The sequence below is a fragment of the Barbus barbus genome (assembly GCF_936440315.1).
Source record: "Barbus barbus genome assembly, chromosome: 9".
Taxonomy (NCBI): Eukaryota; Metazoa; Chordata; class Actinopteri; order Cypriniformes; family Cyprinidae; genus Barbus; species Barbus barbus.
The window spans coordinates 6,196,499-6,218,924 of NC_136737.1; the positions used below are offsets into that span (position 1 = coordinate 6,196,499).

General features: G+C 34.5%; 2 protein-coding genes across 2 annotated transcripts in view; both read left to right on the forward strand.

Annotated features, from left to right (window-relative positions):
• LOC306874937 (CD48 antigen-like) lies at window positions 1-5,199 on the forward strand. Its single transcript, XM_079425273.1, has 4 exons — window positions 1-189; window positions 2,945-3,268; window positions 4,154-4,447; window positions 4,687-5,199. Exons 1-4 carry the CDS (start codon window positions 135-137, stop codon window positions 4,857-4,859), a joined length of 846 nt encoding a protein of 281 aa, XP_079281399.1. The 5' UTR covers window positions 1-134; the 3' UTR covers window positions 4,860-5,199.
• Window positions 4,154-22,426, forward strand: part of LOC306874909 (uncharacterized protein) — a 24,194-nt gene continuing 5,921 nt past the window's right edge. The window contains exons 1-5 of the mRNA XM_079425235.1: window positions 4,154-4,432; window positions 8,944-8,962; window positions 16,291-16,620; window positions 17,371-17,670; window positions 19,350-19,472. Coding sequence (XP_079281361.1) covers window positions 16,443-16,620; window positions 17,371-17,670; window positions 19,350-19,472 — 601 coding nt within the window. The 5' untranslated portion in view covers window positions 4,154-4,432; window positions 8,944-8,962; window positions 16,291-16,442. The remainder of the gene's footprint in view (window positions 4,433-8,943; window positions 8,963-16,290; window positions 16,621-17,370; window positions 17,671-19,349; window positions 19,473-22,426) is intronic.

The window sequence follows — 22,426 nt, forward strand, 5'->3', positions numbered from 1 at the left end:
GTAATTCAGTCTGGAGGAAGTTAGCAGTCTAATTCAGTCTGGAGGAAGTTAGCAGATCACATTATTAACAGCTTGTTCTCTAGACAACTTTACTGCAAGATTTCAAATTCGACTGAAACTATTTCAGACTGACGATGAAAATGTTTCTCACATTTGCTTTTTTCTGTTTGTGCTGTTGCCGTCTGGTTGGTAAGTTACAGAAGTTTTTAATTTTTTTTATGTATGCTGCTTTTGTGGAATTCAATTCCACTATCAAATAAATAATGTAATGCATAAATTACATTATAACATTTATATGCATAAATAATGTAGCCTGTACAAATATTAGAGTTTGTGTAAAATAATAATAATAAATATCTAATAGAAGTTTCATGCTCACTAGGCTGTTTCCTTGATTTTAGTTATGATGTTAATACGTTGCGGTCTTGATGTAGCCAATTGCTGCATTGCTGATCATGGTTTCAAGCATCAATATATCTGCCCTTTCCAGTGCACAGAATGTGCAGTAATCTCAGACAACCTAATGCAGATATTTTGATAAATCCAAATAGCCTGAGATATGTTATATCACAATTACAAGATCTGCCATCTGTCAAATAATCTCTGATGTATTATGTGAGCAACATAATACATACACAGACTTCTGGTTTATATACGAGCAGAGGTGGGTAGTAACTCGTTACATTTACTTGAGTACATTTTTTGGGTAACTAATACTTTGAGTATATTTAAAATGGGTACTTTTACTCTTACTCAAGTACATTATTAGTGAAAAAAACTGTACTTTTACTTCGTTACTGTGAGTGACGCTCCTCTCGTTACTTTCTTAATGCAATACAAGTTAAAAATATTTCAGTTTATTCCAAACGTGCGTCTTCCATTTAAGGATAATGGAGGCCACTGTGCTCTTATGAACCTTAAGTGCAGCAGAATTTTTTTTTTGTAACCTTGGCCAGATCTGTGCCTTGCCACAATTCTGTCTCTGAGCTCTTCAGGCAGTTCTTTGACCTCATGATTCTCATTTGCTCTGACATGCACTGTGAGCTGTAAGGTCTTATATAGACAGGTGTGTGGCTTTCCTAATCAAGTCCAGTCAGTATAATCAAACACAGCTGGACTCAAATGAAGATGTAGAACCATCTCAAGGATGATCAGAAGAAATGGACAGCACCTGAGTTAAATATATGAGTGTCACAGCAAAGGGTCTGAATTCTTTTTTAACAAATCTGCAAAAATGTCAACAATTCTGTGTTTTTCTGTCAATATGGGGTGCTGTGTGTACATTGAGGAAAAAAAATGAACTTAAATGATTTCAGCAAATGGCTGCAATATAACAGTGAAAAATGTAAGGGGGTCTGAATACTTTCCGTACCCACTGTATGTATTGAAGCTGGTATGCTGGTTAATGCTGGTCCTTAGCTGGTCGGACCAGCACATGACCAGCTTAAACCAGCTAAGGACCAGCATTAACCAACAAAAGACCAGCTTAAATCAGCTTAAGCCAGCATTCCATGCTTCAAAACATACCTAACCAGCATATGCTGTTTTTTTCAACAGGAAACAGTTCTGCTGCTTAATTATTTTTTGGAACCTGGATTATTTTATGAATAGAATACTAAAAAAGAACAGCATTGATAATAAATCAGGCTGATAAAAATTCTGATCTGGATCACTGAAATAAATGACAAAAAACAAAAAAAAACATTAAAAGTATTTTGAACGTCAGTGTGTGTGTGTGTGCGCGCATTATATATATATATATATATATATATATATATATATATATACATATATATATATATATATATATATATACATATATATATATATATATATATACATATATATATACATATATATATATATATATATATACATATATATATACACACACACACACACTTTATCTAAATATCTAAATAAATAGACTACATTCAGTATAAAATCCAAAGTAACTAACTACTTGAGTAGTTTTTTTTATCCGATACATTTTTACTCTTACTCAAGTAACTATTCAGACTATTACTTTTACTTGAGTACAGTTTTTCGGTACTCTACCCACCTCTGATGGTATGTTAGTTGGAGCAGGGTTGCGGCCCTCCAGGAACTGAGTTTGAAACCCCTGCTGTAGTGTTTTGATGAACACTGAAAGCTATTAGCTGAAACATTTGCATTATTTTATGCTCTGTTGTTTTTTTTTACTGTATACTGCATCTTCTGAATGATATCTTGTAGAGTGCAGACTTTTTGGGGGGGATTTTGTTTATAAAATAAATGTGAGAAATAAAAATGAAATGACAACAGCAGAAGAACTAGACTGCTGTCATTTCAGAGTTTTAAAAGTTGCCCCTTGTGAAATTAGAGCTATAAACAGTTGAAATTGAGAGATCTGTGTTTCTCGTTTATAGATTTGTTGGTGTTCACAGACTATAAGATCATAAGTGATGATGAGGATCATGTATAGCCTATCTGCAATGCTCCACATAAAACTTCATATACTGGATGTTGTTGTCACGATGACCTGACCTAATTGTTAAAAATTATGTTTCTTCTTGCCTAATATCATCACCAGAGATGCTGATGTCCCGTTAAATGTACTCAAAACAGATCAGTCTCTGTGGTGCTTTGCTATGTAATAACTGCTGCAGTTTTATTTCACTTCTGATGTTTAATTTCAACAAGGGCTGGAGCTAAAGGTCCTTCACATACGGTCTGGCCTGAGCTCAACTAGAGTGAAATCAGCTCAAACCGTCACTTTTCTGAAAATAAAAAAAACTCACTTTACTTTGTTTTCGGAGTCTCGTGTCAAAGTCAAGAAGAAAGATTGTGATCATTTCAAAACTACAAGATTAAAGATAAACCTTGATTAAACCAATGTCATTTATTTTAACTATAACAAGAACTTTAATGAGTGACTGAAAAATAAACTCTGTCTGTTCTCCAGTGTTTGGTAATAAAGATGCAGTGAAGTCAGTGACGGAGGGAGATTCAGTCACTCTACAGACTGGTGTTACTGAATTACAGACACATGATCTGATAACATGGACATTTAGACATCCAGAACCTTGTATAGCTATAATCAATAAAGAGGACAGTATCTTCTCCACATCTGGTGGTGATGCTGTGGGATTCAGAGACAGACTGAAGCTGGACCATCAAACTGGATCTCTGACCATCACAAACACCAGAACCACAGACTCTGGAAATTATACAGTAACCATCAAAGGCCCAAAACCGTCCAGATATAGATTCAATGTTACTGTCTATGGTGAGTCACAATTACATGTGTGCTTGTTCTGTCTATACTATTCATTAGAAAAATAATCTTAAAATGTGCTTCCTATCAGTGGCATAACTATGATGATTTTGCCTTCTTCAGTTCAAAAACACTTGATGGTCCTTTATCATTCCCACAGCTTACAAGAATGCATAAAAATAGATATGAATAATCACACTGTAATTTTGGGTGAACAATTCCAAACTGGTGGTCTCTAAAGCATCTTTTCACAAACTATGAAAAGTTCAATGTGTTTGTTGTCTGCCCTTATATACTACTATCCCTCAGGGAATTTCACAAAATACCTAATTCTGTTTACTTTTAATGAAAAGTTGGATTCTGTTTAGGCTAAATTTGGGTTAATTACATTTGCATAGCATTTTTTCACAATACCCATTGTTTCAAAGCAGCTTTACAGAATGCATACAATGTAATAAATGTTTGCATTGTCTCAGACTCACACTTCAGTGGGTGAATATACTTAAGAGATGTAAATATTAATAGTTTTGTTTAATGTTTAAATCTATTTCTTATAGCAACCAACCCATAGAACTATGTGAGTGAGTTTTGCACAGACACTCAAATTTCCTTAAAAAAGTTCAGTTTAATATATTTTAAAATAAGCAAGTATTTCTGTAAGTTGTGCAGAGTTAGAATTAATACATTATACAATGTATTATAAGGTTCATAAGATTTAAAGAAGTCTCAATTTATAGCAACACAAATACAACACTTTATTTAATATAAATACAAAATAGTCGAGCATAATAAAGGATGAAGAGACCCTAGAGGCAGATTACTGAACAATATATCAAGAAGCATTTCAAGTCAGCAATGTCTTGTCAATTACTCCCTAAAGTCTTCTTTTTATTCCAGCTCGTCTGCCTGTTCCTGTCATCAGACGTAACTCTTCACAATGTTCTTCATCATCATCACAGCAGAATTGTTCATTGTTGTGTTCAGTGGTGAATGTGAGTCATGTGACTCTCTCCTGGTACAAAGGAAACAGTTTATTGTCCAGCATCAGTGTGTCTGATCTCAGCATCAGTCTCTCTCTACCTCTGGAGGTGGAATATCAGGATAAAAACACCTACAGCTGTGTGCTCAACAATCCCATCAGCAACCAGACTCAACATCTGGACATCAGTCAACTCTGTCATACATGTTCAGGTACAGCAGTGCTGATATAATTCACATTTATGAATCAATTTGTTGATTTTACAAAGACTGATAACTTAAGATGCCAGAAAGGATGAGTTTTTGTCAACATTTACTCGTCTATTTTTTTTTTTTTTACTTTTTTTAAATGAAGTTTTGCAAATATGTTTCTTAATATAGGCTATATGATTTTTATTACAATTTGTGAATCCCTAAATCAATGTTGTCACTCTCTCTTTATAATTATAAAGAAATTATGGACCCAAGTTCCACCCCCCCCCCCCCCCCCCCCCCCCCAGAAGTCCATTGCTGTGCTACTGCTGAAGCTGTGATCCGATTGGTCGTCACTGCTCTGATGGGCGTGGCTGCTGCAGCTGCTGTTGTTCTTCTGGTTAATGATGTCAGATCTGCTAGGAGAGGCTGAAAGGGGTATCCCACTCCTGAATGACTCCTGGTAGACAAAATGATGAATATTCTTCTATATGTGTTTTATTCTGTTGTGGCATCCATCTCATATTTGTTTGTTGATTATACCATCTTATGGTCTCAATTTATGTTTTGTTTCTTTCTTTCTTTCTTTTTTTTTGTAAAACACTGCAAATGCTTGGGAAATATGAAAGTATTGTTATAGTATAAATTGTTATACTAATAAAGATTCTATCACCTAGTGAACTACATCTATGACATCTTTATTTTTAACTGAAGTGGTGTCATAATAACAATAAACTATAATTCAAACCGAATAAACTTACTCAGTTGGTCTTAAAACATCAGTTGATTTAAGTGTACTCTATTATTAGGTAATAGCTCCTCAAATTATGATTATTAAATATAAATATAATTATGGAAGTCCTGAAATTATTTGCATGTGGAAGGTTATATTGTAGGGCTGTTTCAATTATAGTAAATATGCATATTAAACAAGTACTTTTTTTTGTACTACAAATCACATGTAAAATGTTCATTTTACATGAACATGATTACATGATTAATTTTTAGCAGCTTGTCTTCAGCTCTGTCTTGAAAGTTCTGATGTTTCTGCAGATCAGATCAGCTCCTACTTCCACCACAGTAACTGAAAAGGTGAAGTTATCAAACATGAGCTTGGACATTATTAATGAGTGATATATGCTTCTGTTGAACCCCTAGTCAGCTTAAAGTATTTACCAAATTCTACTTGAAGAACTACACTACCCATAATCCTAAAGAAAATCAGAATCATTACAAATGTTACATCTGGGGATTGTACTTCCACTCCTTTTTCCACTATTTCCATGAACATTTTTACTGCAGATGAAAGTTTGTGCTGTTGTGATTTAATTCTGGAAGTAGGTGTAGTCTTTTTTGTGAATTCTGTTAAATTCTCATGAAGAGAATATTTTGGAAAATACAAAAAAATAATGTCACTCTTGCACTCATTCGTTTCTGAATAAATGCTTGTGTTACACTGTGTGCTTTTATAAGAAACTTTTTAAATGCTCTAAAATTTTCATTATTTTACCAAGTTATGTTTTCAGTGAAAAGAATGAATGAACTAAATGAAAAAGACTGTCCTGTTAATACAGGATCCCCCCCAAAAATGAACAACAGTTAATATAGGCCTAATATGAGCCAAAAAAAAACAACTTCTAATCATATTTATTCATCTGCATTTTTATCCAAAACAAATGACGATTTATTTCCATAATAAAACGTTAGAGTTCAGAATTGGGGCATATATCACTCATTAATAATGTCCAAGCTCATGTTTGATAACTTTCTAAAAACTTCACCTTTTCAGTTACTGTGGCGGAAGTAGGAGCTGATCTGATCTGCAGAAACATCAGAACTTTCAAGAAAGAAGCAACGTGGATTATGTGCCTCTCCCCTCTTCCTCCAGACTCTGGGACCTTGATTACTTTCATCAGAGAACATAACTTTGGACCACTCAGCAGCAGTCCAGTCCAGACGCTTCTGACGTGGTCTCTTGTTCAAGAGTGGCTTGACACAAGGACAGCGACAGCTGAAACCCATGTCTTGCATACGTCTGTGCGTGGTGGTTCTGGTGGTGCATGGGGAAGTTGTGGCCTAATGGTTAGAGAGTTGGACTCGTGATCCAAAGGTTGCGGGTTCGAGTCTCCGCGCCAGGGTGCGGTTATCCCCATTGCTTGTACACTTTTTTTCTACCACATCTTGTCCTTCCCTTCGCCTCTCTATTAATGTGCTTGGACACAGAGCTCTGAGAACAGCCAGCCTCTTTAGCAATGACCTTTTGTGTCTTGCCCTCCTTGTGCAAGGTGTCAATGGTCATCTTTTGGACAACTGTCAAGTCAGCAGTCTTCCCCATGATTGTGTAGCCTACAGAACTAGACTGAGAGACCATTTAAAGGCTTTTGTAGGTGTTTTGAGTTAATTAGCTGATTAGAGTGTGGCACCAGGTGTCTTCAATATTGAACATTTTCACAATATTCAAATTTTCTGAGATACTGAATTTGGGACTTTCATTAGTTGTCAGTTATAATCATCAAAATTAAAGGAAATAAACATTTGAAATATATCAGTCTGTGTGTAATGAATGAATCTAATATACAAGTTTCACTTTTTGAATAGTATTACTGAAATAAATCAACTTTTTCATGATATTCTAATTTTATGACTAGCACATGTCTGAGAGCATGGTTTGAACGGCTCTGGCAGTCTATGCTTTGATTAAATTACAAACACACATGGCATTCTATGAGATGGTTTACACCAAAGTGTGCGTCATCAAATTAGCATAAATTTTGAAGGAGACACGATATAGTTGGGGTTACATTAACTAGTACTTCACTCATAAAGCATGCATAAAACAAAATACAAGGCAATAGACAATATACAAGACAGTTCAAATCATGCACACAATGTCCTGGGATGCATGTTTATTCGCAGAAAGGTTTGTCTCTGAGTGACAAAGAGGAAAGATCTGTTTTTATGGGCATCGTGTGGGTTTCAGAAGGTTCTTATCAGATGGTTTCCCTGGTAACTGAGCCCTTTAGGATGCTCTTTCTGGAGAAGGGTCCATAGACCCTCACAGTTTGTTTGTTGAGTGAGAGGGTTTGCTGGATTATTCATTAAATATAATGAATAAATGTGTGTCTGATTAGTCCAAACGCTGCGATGCACACCAGTAATGTTATTTTCTAAAGCACGTTTATAAAAATTACTTGATGTAATTTTTTTTACTATGGCCTAATTCTGGCTCAGTCTAAGACCTGTCTGTAAAACCAAGCCTTAATATTCCAGAGGCACAAGGGAACAATCAGATTTAGGCAACCTAGTCTCATGGCATTTACGTACCTGGGTGCACTTTTTAGCGAGATACGAAATACGTACCAATAACTACATATTACTGCAGTTTCCTAAAGAAACAAACACTAGAGGCAGTAAAACTCCGACACCTTTTACTCATTCACACAAGTTTACAGAGTTTTGATTAAAAAAGCGTATTTTTCACACAATTACTTAAAGAATATCATGATACGACTTCAAAACAATATTAATATGCTGGGAGATTTGAAAACTGATGCTTCTGAATGTTAGCATCGCACATATCCAGCCTCGTATCTTTGGGCTTTCATAGCTTGTAGGTTTGTTCGGTAGCTCATGGAGTACGGATCCGTACTTAATGGGTTGGGTTTGGTATAGGGCATATTTCCAACACAACAGAGCATTAACTTTTAGGGGCAGACCCCGGATATTCGAATTCTGAACCGCCGCAGTACGTACCTGTAGCAACATAATAAAAACGTGCCAGGGTTCACGTATTTAACCTGTGTTTTAGCGCCACTCAGTGGACATTCCTCTTTGAAACTGCGGTGAAACGTGCAGTAAGGTACGTAAAACGGTGTCGCACAGAAAGTGCACAGAGGTACGTATTTTTATGAGACCAGGTTGGATTTAGGATGGCATAAATGTGTCTCTCTCTTCTTCAGGTGTGTTTGGTTAAGATGCAGAGTCAGTGTCAGTGCTGGAGGGAGATTCAGTCTCTCTAAACTCTGGTTTTACTGACATGATGGACGATGATCTGATTCGGTGGAGGTCTGGATCGGAAAACACTTTAATAGCTGAAATCAATGACTAGATAATTTTAATTAAGCATCATTTTCCTATATGAAAATTGTCCATTTGTAACAGTAATCTTTTATAAATATAGAGAGAGGAGTGAAGATCACTGACTGATGATGCAATAAACTATTTCTCATCTATTAATTTCTTTTTTTCAGCTCGTCTGTCTGTTCCTGTCATCAGCAGTAACTCTTCAAACTGTTCTTCATCATCATCATCATATTGTTCGTTGACGTGTTCAGTGGCGTATGTGATAGATGTGACTCTCTCCTGGTACAAAGGAAACAGTTTATTGTCCAGCATCAGTGTGTCTGATCTCAGCATCAGTCTCTCTCTACCTCTGGAGGTGGAATATCAGGATAAAAACACCTACAGCTGTGTGCTCAACAATCCCATCAGCAACCAGACACCTGAACATCAGTCAGCTCTGTCACACATGTGCAGGTATGAATGGTAAAATATCTTGTGACTGTAAAAGCTTCATCTGAAGTAGCATATACATATTCAGCTAAATGAATAAATGAATGAAATTAATACATATATTCTAAACTCTGTTTATATTATAAAATCTCAGCTGTGTGTTGCTCTTTATAGTGTTTATCATAGATCAGACATATTTACTCACACTAATGACTCTCTTTAGCCATTTCAACACCAGGTCCACAATCTACTTCAAACTCTACTTCACATTCTCCAGGCTCCAAATCTCAGATACCATTGATTTCTGCTGCTGCTGCTGGATTTCTGCTGATCGTAGCAGCAATCGGGATCTACTGGATCTACAGGAGACACAGAAAAACAGACCAAGAAGGTAAGAGTTTCCTACTGCTGACACATCTGGAAAAGTGTTAAAATAATAAAAGGTTTTTTTTCTTTTAAGAAAGAAACAAATTTAAGATTGCATTTTGTTGTTGTTTTTGTGTTATTATTGTAGGAACAGATCAGACTCGTAATGAAGAGATCACTTACGCTGATCCAACATTCTACAAACTAAAAGCACAGTAAGAGAATTTATAACCATCCATCCCTTCTTCCTTATGTTATAATAAAAGCAACAATAATGACAATAATTCCTAATAATAATAATAATACATATAAAAAACTATAATAATTGTTATTTATATTAGTAGTACTATTTGTTTCAATAAGATATATATTCTGAATTATTATTATTAAATAAATACGTAATTAAATATTTACTTAATACATTTGAAACTAATGCACATAATAATCTAAATTTGTGACGTTCTACAAGAAACCCAGTGTGATTCTGGGGAACTAACTTACTTCTGAGGAAATTACTTCATACATACACGGAAAATGTCTCAACAGTAAAAAGTAAATGTCAATAAGAAAAAGATGAAGTTAGTTCTAAAAAAAAGACCCTGAAGCAAAGTTAACGTGAAAACAGTAAGTTCAATGGACCTCAGATGGCTTACAAAAAAAGGAGATACTGAGTTAAGTCAGTCCAATATACATGTCTGATTTTAATCACGCAGACAGAAATTCATACTCAAAAATGCTGACAAATAATACATTTCTACGCTAGAGCTTTAGACTAGAACTGCACAACAAGTTTTTTTTTTATATATCTAACACTTCACATAACACTAAATATATCCACTTAGCACACTACAGCTAAAGTTACTGACATGTTAAAGGCGCACACACACACACACACACACACACACAGCATAAAATTTGTAGGCTACTTGCACCTGAAGTGCATGCACAAAATTACTTTCAGTCATAATTTAATCCATGGCAAGTATTCTGAATGATTCTAGTAGCTTTAATAAGCATTAATCTATATTTTATACAGTGAAGCCTATGTAGTATTTCAGATTCTGTAGCATTATTATTTCTTCTTTATATTGATATTATAACCTTATTTCCAGCACAAAAAGTCATATACTTTAGATTTGAAAACAGTTCTTTCATTAGAAATGACCAAAAAGAAAGAACGGAGAAAAATACATGTTCAGGGTCAGATACAGATCTCTCAACTTCATAAAAACAACTGCAGAAACACTTTGGTTAATATGGTAGAGTTTAGTGTGTTTTTGCTGAACATGCACTGTTAAACTGTCTCTCACCGGAAACTGAGGCCTTCAGAAAGCCAATGTGACAGAAGAAAGTTACACATCTCTGCTCATTTATGCATGAATGTGTGCGATAAAGAAAACATGAAAAATAAAGCAAAAATGTCCCTGCTGTCTTGTATAAGGAGACTTTTTTTTTGCGGAGTAGAATTGACTAAAACTGGGAATAACCTGAATTAAATAACCCATGTGAAACATTGATGAGAAATGCCTCTAAAAATGTAACTCTTACAAAAATTAACTACAAATAAAACCAAAAAACATGGTCACTATGTTAAACCAAATTAACCATGATTTTAAAACACTAAGCATGGTTGACACGGTGACTATAATAAAACCATGGCTAATTTTCTTAAAGGATATGCATTCATAAAATGTGTTTCTTTAAACAAATGCTGTATCTATTCAATGGCCATAAACAGCACTATATAGAGTGTATCGAGAGGAGCCCTCATGCTAATGTTTATTTGAAATATGAAGTCATGTGCTAATTAAATATTGCCAGTTCAACCATGCTAACAGTTTTACCGCCCAGCACAACTTAGCACCCTGAAGACTATAGCACACCAAATCTTTATGTTAGCAAACAATGCACTTTGGCAACTGTTTTTGAAAAAATGAACAGATCTGATATGTGACTTGACTCTTACTATCTTTGTGTCTTTCAGGGAGTCAAACAGGAGGATGAGGTGGTGTATGCAGGCGTTGTCACGAAAAGTTGATCAAATTCCTCATTAATGTTACAATCACAGTCAGTACAGTTTACATGCAAGCTAGAAAGACAGTCCATTATAAAGCTGTCTTTCTGCCAAGGAGTTTTTTTTTTTTCAATGATTTCACATGCAGCAGTGTTACTATGTTAGTGTTCAGCTCAAACGCATCTAAAATGTGTTATGCAAGTAAAATTTTGGGATAAAATCAGTTAAATATTTACTTACACTTATATTCCATGTAACTGTATAATGTCGAATGAAGCCTGATTCATATACATTTATAAAACAGATAGTTCCGGTCCTTGATTCTGATTGGTTGAGCCACGTTCGAAGCCGTTGTAAATTATTCTACAAACATATACCTTTGTTCATGTCTCTGTGTTGCTTGGCAACCACTCTGTTGCAACCACAACTGTTTCCGAGGAACTTCATGGTTTGGCGGAAGAATAATGTTTTTATTAATATCATTACATTTTATTTGCTTTGTTTATTTTGTGAATCCTTGTACTTATATGGAGTAAACATCTTAGAATGCTTTATTCAAATATGTAAACATTAATTAGTAGCATTGGCAAATTAATGACGATATAAAGCAGCGTTGTTCGCACCCTTCATGCTGTTTACCAAGATGATGGCCATTATTCTGAGGGTGTAAATGCAAATTAAAAATACACAAACAAGAATAATACAGTCTTGTATTAGTCTGCTGGATAATAATTTAGTCACAAGTATTATCAGCAAACAGATGATTTTGGTGTTTTTATTGCCGTGTGTAATGAATGTTCAATGAATGCATTTGACATTCGAGTAGCTGCAGTCAGAATAAAACCTGCTGTGGTTGGTTTTCTTTGGGGTTGCAAAAAAATTGTGTTGTGTGTGAGCATGTGAATAGTGTGTGTGTGTGTGTGTGTGTGTGTGTGTGGCCGGGGGAAGGGTTGGGGAGCGAGTGAGTGAATAATATACGTTTGAATGCACTTCCGCAATTTAACTTCCTTGTTTTTAATCTGAAATAAATTTAGGAAACTATAAATGCAGATGCTTGACAAAAACAGTCTCCCTAATCAAACACACCTGATTCAACTCATGAGCTCATTAGAAGAAACTCCTGAAATAGGCATAAGGGAAATATACAAAATGTGCAGTGTTGGGGGGGGGTGCCCAGAACCAGGGTTGAGAAACACTGAATTAGATAAAATATGAAAATAGCCCTATATAAGGGAGATATTAAGAATGATATTCTATGGCAGGCAGCCTCAAATCTGGCCCACTCCTGCAGAGTTTAGCTCTAACCCTAATCAAACACACCTGAGCATGTTAATCAGAGTCTTCAAGATCATTAGAAAATCACAGGTAGGTGAGTTTGATCAGGGTCGGAGCTAAACTCTGCAGCAGATTTGCCCTCCAGGGAAAGATTTGAGCAACCCTGTTCTATATGCATCTCTCTCTCTCTAAATAGATCAGGGCCCGTATTCACAAAACATTTTATCTTATCACTAAGAGTTCTCCTAAATAGCAGTAAAAGTTTTTAGCTAAGAGTTCTCTTAAAACCTATTCACAAAGCTGTTGAGACAAACTTTTACTAAGGTATAAAGAGAAGTCTTAAGCTGAGAATAAGGGAGGAGTTGATCTTCTTGCTATCTTTTATAAGCTAATCACTTATAATCAGTCATCTAGGTGCAGTTGTTAAATAAAATTTACATTTTGGGTTTCCTTTAGACTGATATATATAGATATATATATGCAGGTGTAATAACATTCAAGCCAGTAATAATGGACAGTAGCATATAAACCTTAATTAAACTATTTAATAATCAATTACAAATACATTTATAGGCTACCTGTGTGATATTAGGCGCTGTACCTACATAGGACCAGCAGTTTGTAAAATGAATGAATTGACAATTCTGCTATGGGCACCATCTTCTGGCGAGATGTGAGAAATCAATTCAGCAAGACCCTCACAATGCATTATGGGTGTTCTCAAGCTGGTGAGTGTACATCGCTTGTAGACCGTTTCTCAAACAGAAGGCTGCATCCTCTGGAGGTCGCATTTGTAGGCTGCATACGTCATCAAGCCTGGTTTATTTCAGTTAACTGAGCATTACATTTGCGAGTCATAAGCATATTACAACAATTTACACAACTAAAAATAATGGTCAAATTTATAACTATTAATATACTAAAATAAGATCTTTATGACGTATGCAGCCTACAAATGTGACCACCGGAGGATGCAGCCTTCCGTTTGAGAAACAGCCGTAGACTTGTTTTTGTGGTGCATTATGGGATTGAATGAGTGCACCTGATAGTGCTCACTATGGTTTCGGACACTACTAATGCCTGTATCCTCAAATAGTGGCCGATTTTAAGGGTAGGCCTATAGGGGGCGATTTCAGACACAGCCATGATCTCGTTAATTTTAACTGAGAGCTGGTGATTTCTGGTGACACAAGTGACAGTGACTGTTGTTGACAGGATGTAGGAGTGTCCAGCGACATAATAAAGTTGAAATATGTTAACTTTATGCAAATGAAGAGCAACTCAGTTTAATGATAGTTAGAGTTTAGCCTTTATACTGAAAATGTGAAAGCAAAAAATACTACAGAGGTATTTGACTAATATAAGAAATAACAGTTACAAATCATGCACTTTTTGTACAATAGCCAAGTACACAATAGACAAACACAAACAAAAAGATATAATTTCAGAGCATGCCTATTTTTTTTTAAGTTGTTGTTCCTGCTCTGGCTGTGGTAACTTCCACCAAATGTTTCCTGTCATTGCAATACAGTGGTCAGGAGGAATCTTGCACCATTTCTCTTTGAAAAACTTTGGTTTCAGTTCAGCAATGTTCTTATTTCTTATTTATGGGCAACTTCAGATGATGTATTTTCTTCTGTTAAATTTTCTTCTGTGCCAGAACTTTCTTCAGTTAAACAAGGAGAAAACTGAAGTCATTGCATTTGGAAACAAAGATGAAGTTCTCAAGGTGAATGCATACCTTGACTCTAGGGGTCAAACAACTAAAAATCAAGTCAGAAATCTTGGGGTGATTCTGGAGACAGACCTTAGTTTCAGTAGTCATGTCAAAGCAATAACTAAATCAGCATACTATCATCTCAAAAATATTGCAAGAATTAGATGTTTTGTTTCCAATCAAGACTTGGAGAAACTTGTTCATGCCTTTATCACCAGCAGGGTGGATTACTGTAATGGTCTCCTCACCGGCCTTCCCAAGAAGACCATTAGACAGCTGCAACTCATCCAGAACGCTGCTGCCAGGATTCTGACTAGAACCAGAAAATCTGAGCATATCACACCAGTCCTCAGGTCCTTACACTGGCTTCCAGTTACATTTAGGATTGATTTTAAAGTACTTTTACTTGTTTATAAGTCACTCAATGGCCCAGGACCTAAATATATTGCTGATATGCTCACTGAATATAAACCAAACAGACCACTCATGATCGAGTCAGTTAGAAATACCAAGGGTTCACACAAAACAAGGGGAGTCTGCTTTTATCTATTATGCGGCCCGCAGTTGGAACCAGCTTCCAGAAGAGATCAGATGTGCTAAAACATTAGCCACATTTAAATCAAGACTCAAAACTCATCTGTTTAACTGTGCATTTGTTGAATGAGCACTGTGCTATATGTCCGAACTGACTGCAATATATTTTATGTACAATCATTTTCTTTAAATTTATTTTAAATCATTTTCTATATCATTTTAAAATTACTTGTTTTTATTATTTATTGATTTTAATGTCTATTTCACTTTCTTTTATGTAAAGCACTTTGAATTACCACTGTGTATGAAATGTGTTATATAAATAAACTTGCCTTGCCTTAAATGTAAAAGATAATTTACTCCTGTGCTTCATCTATCTATCTATCTATCTATCTATCTATCTATCTATCTATCTATCTATCTATCTATCTATCTATCTATCTATCTATCTATCTATCTATCTATCTATCTATCTATCTATCTATCTATCTATCTATCTATCTATCTATCTATCTATCTGTCTATCTATCTGTCTGTCTGTCTGTCTGTCTGTCTGTCTGTCTGTCTGTCTATCTATCTATCTGTTTTGCTTGAAGACAGGCAAATAAGCTATAGGATTTGTTTCTACTAAATTAATCTAGTCCAAAAAAAAGAATGTGTTAAGGTTAGGGTTAGGATTAGCACAGTAAATGGCATGCAAATCAACAAAAACTTGAGACTGGTTTAGAAAAAACTAAAAACTGAAGTACAACCCCCTAGAGATATAACCTAACACGACTGAGGCAGTTTTCATCTCAGTGATTATAGACTCACTACAGGACTTTTAAACATTTCTACTTTTCTAAACTGCTGCAGAAAATGTTTTACTTATTGTTTTTTTGCTTATTGTTTGGTAAGTGTTAAACATTTTTATAGTACCAGAATAAGAATTCAAACAGGATTTCACTGTCAGATCTAGTCTGTGTTTGTTCTCACATTCAGTGCATTAGTTTTAAGCGTCTCACGTCAATGTGAAAGCCAGAACGGTTTGTGATCGTTTCAAAACTGGAAGCTTAAAGTTAAAGCATGTTTAAGCCAACATTAAGCTATTTTTTTTTTCTCCATTCTGTCACAGAGGGAGTTTTGGTTCCTTGCCGCTGTCGTCTCTGGTTTGCTCAGTTGGGGACTTAATTTCTAGCGATTATCGTCAATTTGATTTCACAGATATTATTTAAACTAAACTGAGCTAGACAATGACATCTCTGAACTCAATAATGAAATGCCTTTAACTGAAAATGTAATAGTTAATCTTATTATTATACATTACTGACACTCTATCCTCCAATTTGATACTGTTAAGTGCTTTGAGACAATCTGTATTGTTAAAAGCGCTATATAAATAAAGGTGACGACTATTTTTACTTCAACAAGAACTTCAATGCAACTGAAAATCTCTCTGTTCTTCAGTGTTTGCTGATACAGATGGAGTGAAGACAAAGTCAGTGTCGGTGATAGAGGGAGATTCAGTCACTCTACACACAAATGTTACTATACTACAGAGAGATCTTGTGATATGGAAATTTGGAAATCCAGAGATTCAAATAGCTGAAATCTATCAAATGACTGAAAGCTTATCTCCATCTGATGTTCTTGATGGGAGATTCAGAGACAGACTGAAGCTGGATCAGACTGGATCTCTGACCATCACAAACACCAAAACCACAAACTCTGGACTTTATAAAGTAAACATCAAAGGCATCACAGAGACCACATACAAATTCAATGTTACTGTCTATGGTGAGTCACAATTATAGGTTTGCTTGTTCTCTCTACTGTACTATGTAGTAAACCTAAAGTTAAGATGGGCTTCTTACCAGTTTTGTAACTATGACGATTTGGCCTTCAGTTAAAAAACACTTGATATGTCTCCATCACTCCCACAGCTTACACAAACTATCAATAATTAAATATGTCTTATACGTATACAAACATACGGTCACAAATTCAGCCTCTGTGGCTCCCTCCGATCACCACCAGAGGGAACTATCGTCAGAGTACTAACTGTTCCATTCGGACTGCATTTCCCATGTACCCCGTGCCTGAGACTGATTACCTGCACTAATTAAGCTGTGCTGCCCTTGCGATGTCTTGTTTTGCCATGCAGACATTTCTAAGTGTTCTTCCTGTGTTTGATTTCCTGATGATAACCTGGACTGTTTACCCGTTTATGATTTTCTGCTGCCTGCCTATTCTGACCCTGCCTGCCTCATGGAGTGATTCTACTGTTTGTCTGCCGCCTGCCTCGACCCTCATTACGAACTCTGTTTATGAATCTGTCTTGCCTTTGTTGTGTCTAACGCCTGTGATTGATCTATGCCCGTCTGACTTGTTTTGTGAATCAATAAAGCTGCACATGGATCCTGACGCCACTGACTTAATTTTTTTAATCGTGATTAAATCGCGTGATTAATCGCACATTTTTATTTGTTCTAAACGTACCTTCAATTAATACTTTGTTTTTAATACTATTTATTTTCTCATTTTCAGCTCGTCTGCCTGTTCCTGTCATCAGCAATTACTGTTCACAACGTTCATCATCATCATCATCATCATCATCATCATCATATTGTTCATTGTTGTGTTCAGTGGTGAATGTGAGTCATGTGACTCTCTCCTGGTACAAAGGAAACAGTTTATTGTCCAGCATCAGTGTGTCTGATCTCAGCATCAGTCTCTCTCTACCTCTGGAGGTGGAATATCAGGATAACAACACCTACAGCTGTGTGCTCAACAATCCCATCAGCAACCAGACCACACATCTGGACATCAGTCAACTCTGTCACTCAGGTACAGTGGCGCATGTGCATGTATTCACTGAATTAATTTGTTGATTTTACCAAGAGAACTTAAGGTGCCAGAAATTCCTAGATGGTTATAATTATTTATTTTTATGGTCTGTGGAGCACAAAAGGACATATTTTCTAGATGCATTTATTAATGCAAGAAAAGATTATAGAGTTGACATTTTTTAAAAATGATGTACATATACAATGTATTGAGAGATTTGTATTATCAACTGAAAACAAAGTATTAGCGATTGGTTTAAAGATTGCAACAGGGAAAAAGTAGGAAAAGAGGATCAACTATCAGTATACAAATGAAAATAATCCCAAATTAAAATTGTTCTACTTTCTTATTACAATAAAATGGTGTTTAGATAATTTTAAAATTATTTCAAAAAGAAAAGAAAGAATTTGGTTTGTTGTTGGCAAACATTTGTGGTTATAAAATTTATGAAGTTAAATTATAAAAATAAATGAAGTTTATAGCAAAACACGCATTGTTTTTAGTGGAGACAGATCCATAATGTTCTAAAATATTGTCTTTAAAAGTTCTGGATATATCTTGCTGAATAATAAATGAGCTAATATTTTCCCAGAGTTGTTCAGTCAGTTCTGATAAGTCCAGAATAAATAAAGACCGTTTCTGTGTGAAATTGGCAACTTGAATTGTATCAATATTAATCTTATATTTCGTTATTTGTAAATTAATTTGAATGATACTTCCTTTACTTTATTAGTGGGGAAATTATTTATTTATTTTCTTTTGTTTGTTGCAAAGACCATATATGTTTTTCCAAATTCAGATTTTATCAATTATTCCAGTAAAAGATTAATTTACAGGTGACAAAGAAATAAATTTTTAAATTTAAAAGCGATCTAACTTCATAATTTCTCTTTTTTAAAAAAACAAACAAAAAAAACAGAAAAACACTTATTGGCTCAGGAAATAAAAAAAATTAAAAGTGGGGAGTAACTGCTATTTTTGAAAAAGTATACTGATTCCTGATGGATTGAAAATATTCAAAAACACTTAACAAGAAGGGAGCTATATTTTTACTGAACACAATTCTGATGTGAGACCATCTGTACCAACAGATGTATTTCATTTTAAAAATTGAATTGCTTCTACAATTTCTTTTAAAGTAATGGGAGCATCATAAAAAGCTTGATCGGTATTACTCAGTCTGCTTATGGAAGATGATAAAAAAAAAACACACATCAAGAGCATGTGTGTTTAATTTAGATGTGAATTATTATAAAATTTGGCACAAAAATTGACAATGATTTTCTGGTCTTCAATCATAATCTTTCCAATCCGATTTATTTATTTGTCGCTTTTCCAATCTAAAAAAGCAAAAAATTCTCACCTACTTCCATCCTCAAACAAATGCTCCTTCATCTTTTTGTTTGAAAACTCAACTGATTTAAATAGAAGATCTGAAATTTTGCATATTATTAAACTTTCATCTTTGTTTTTCCCTTTCAACAGTTTACTGCTAAATGTCTGTAAAAAATTACCAATTTCACATTTTTACTCCCAATTACAGGATTTTTTTTTTCTTATTTTCTTACAATCTTCCCTTTAAAATGATTTTAAGGATGTATACACCAGCTGAAGTCCTTGCTCCATGATCCATCCATAAATCTAAACCCCACTTCATTTGTTGTTGTTGTTGTTTCCAGAAATTCACATCAGTTGTTGTGCTACTGTTGAAGCTGTGATCCGATTGGTCGTCACTGCTCTGATGGGCGTGGCTGCTGGAGCTGCTGTTGTTCTTCTGGTCAATGACATCAGGTCTACAAGAGGTTAAAAGAGAAAACAGAACAGATCAAAGATATCCTGACATATATCGGAGTTTTAATCGTACAGATGAAAATATGTGTGGTCCAATTGTTTAGTGATGGCAAAACAAAGCTTTGCTCTCCATCTAGTGGCCAAAATTATGAATATTCTTTAATATTTCATTTTTAAAATGCCATCCATTTTACATTTGTTTTCATTTCCCCCTTAAATTATGATACTATTTTTTGTTACATACAGTAGCTGCAGCAACTACACAAATACAAAAGTAAATATATTTATGATTGATCAAAAACTGAATATTACATCCTGAAAAGATCAAATATCTATAAATCATGCCTATATTTTAGTAAAAGGGGTGTCAATGAAAACTTAAAACCGTTTTAAGCAGCATATTTTAAAAACCACAGACAATGGAAATGGACATATTTCATACACCTGTAAATTTTGAAGATTTTAGAAAGATTCGTTTAATAATCTATATTAATAGAAAACTGGTGTGAGATAAAAATGAGTATTTGATGTGTAATTTATCTCCGTCTGGCAGATAATGTATAATGTGTTTGCTTCTTGTATCATTGGAAGGAAAAGACAAACAAAAAACAGATCAGACAGAAATATTGTGAGTTAATCTATAATAATGATTTACATTTATGCATTTTCAGATGCTTTCATCCAAAGCGAATTTATGTTGTCACCTGTTGGAATATTTATTTATATTTCATTTAATAGGCATCTGTAAAATGTATATAGGTAGTTGACAATTTAGACTGTGCGATATAGCAAAAATGTAGAAAATATCTTAACATGATAAAAATGTGTCTTCATTCTTAGAGTCACAAATAGCATGAGAGAGGTTTATCTTCAATGTTAGAGGTTGTTATTATTTTTCCATTTTCCATTCCATTTATCAACTACCTACCAGTATTGGGAAGTAACTAGTTACATGTAACGGAATTACATCATTTAATTACAAAATAAAAGTAATAATTTACAGTTTCTGAGAGAAAAAAAAAAAGTAATTAAATTAGTTATTTATGAAAATGTTAATGATTACAAAGGGGGTTACATCTGATTTTTTTTCTTCCCACATATAGATTTAATTGATTTATTTCAGAAATTGCAGTGACTGCTCTAAAATATGAAACACGAGTGTTCCAGGAGTTTATAATATGCTCATTTGATAACTTTTATTTCCTATATGGAAATATGTAAATGCTTTATTTTTTTAAGATTCACTTTTTTTTTTTAACTGTTAGATTCCAGTGTTTCCTGGCATAGCTATGCAAAGATTTGACTTAAAAAAATCAATAGCTATTAAACTATTATGATTTTAAATCTGTATTAAACCTCAGAATGATTTTAAAAGTAAGGGTGATTTTGTGGTGGCTGTGCTTCAAAGGGGACATTGTCAAACTTCACTCACTGGGCTCACTAGTTTCAAACTCACTAGACATTCATCTTCAGAACATATTTAGACACTTTTAATGAAACTTTGACTTTTATCCAAAAACATTATAAAAGGCATTGAAATGAATCCATATAGCCTCAATTGAGTGGTTTAATCCAAAATGAAACCTGTCCATCAATAAAAGCAATCGTATCTTTTCACAAGACTTGAATTAAACCAATTGATTCAAATGGATTCGTTTTATAACACCTTTATGACCATTTTAGGTTGTTTTGGTTACCTGAACTTTCAATGGAGGGACAGAAACATTTAAGGTTTCATTAAAAATATTTTAATTTGTTTTTAGGAGACGAAAGTTGTATGGGTTTGTAATAATATGAGGGTGAGTAAATAATGACAGAATCCATTTTGTAGGATTCTTCATTGGTTTTGACAGGACCAAGACAAATAAAATGAAAACGAGAAAAATAAAATAAAAAAGTACACAAGCCTGCAGTATCATTACTAACAGTAGCTGCATTGCTGTTAAAGAAACTTATCACAAGTGACTAATTACTCGGTGATAAATTAAGTTTGCTAGGCTGTCAGGAATAATTATTAGCCTACATTATATTTTTAATAACAATTTTTAAATAATTATTCACAAAACATTTATCCTTAAGGTGACTTAAGCATCAGTTTAGTCTTGACTAGGACAACATTTCAGCTTTAATGGTACATGTATCATCATGCCAGTGGATATTAAACACTGTTTTGACCTGTTTCATGTCTAAATGATGAAAAAAAGAAATGAACGATGCACACCTATTTGCTTTGATAATCAGTGGTATGATCTTAACTCATAAATGGGGCCATCTGGTGGGTTTCTAAAGAACAGCTGCTCACAGCATTATATCACAGAGCTCAACTACTAACATCCTACACGTGTCATGGATGTATGTGAATGAATATAATGTGTCAAATATTTGTACATTCAAACAAGTAGCAATCACAGACCCTGATGAATATCACCCCTTCAAACGGGTGGAATATCAATTGATTGAAATCAAATTGGGGGTTTCTCCAATTGACTGCTCAGACTTTTCTAAAATAAAAATAAATGGTGCTCAGTGTCAAAATCCTTTAAAAAAAGGGGGGGGGGGGGGATTAACGCTTCATCCTTAATAATCGATAAAGTCAAAAACGAGCCTAATTTTATTAAAAATATGCCCGATTCTCCTGAATAAACCACCCAATAATCAATTAATAAAAAATGAATTGTATTTAGATATATTTTCTCAACCTTTGTGTTGATCTAATGTAGGCACATTCTTAATTCAGAACCACATACTAGCATTCTACTCTAACTGGCTCTGCCATAGAAAGATGTGGTAAAAACAGTAATCTGATAGTACAGCTCTGAATACAGCCTGTTCATTTGGCATTGGCTGCTTAGGAACCACTAGATGGCATCGATATACTAATACAAGAACAGACAACTCACTGAGAGAACCTTTGGCATAAATACACTGATATAATTAGAACTGAGCTAGTAAAAGGTGAGGAACA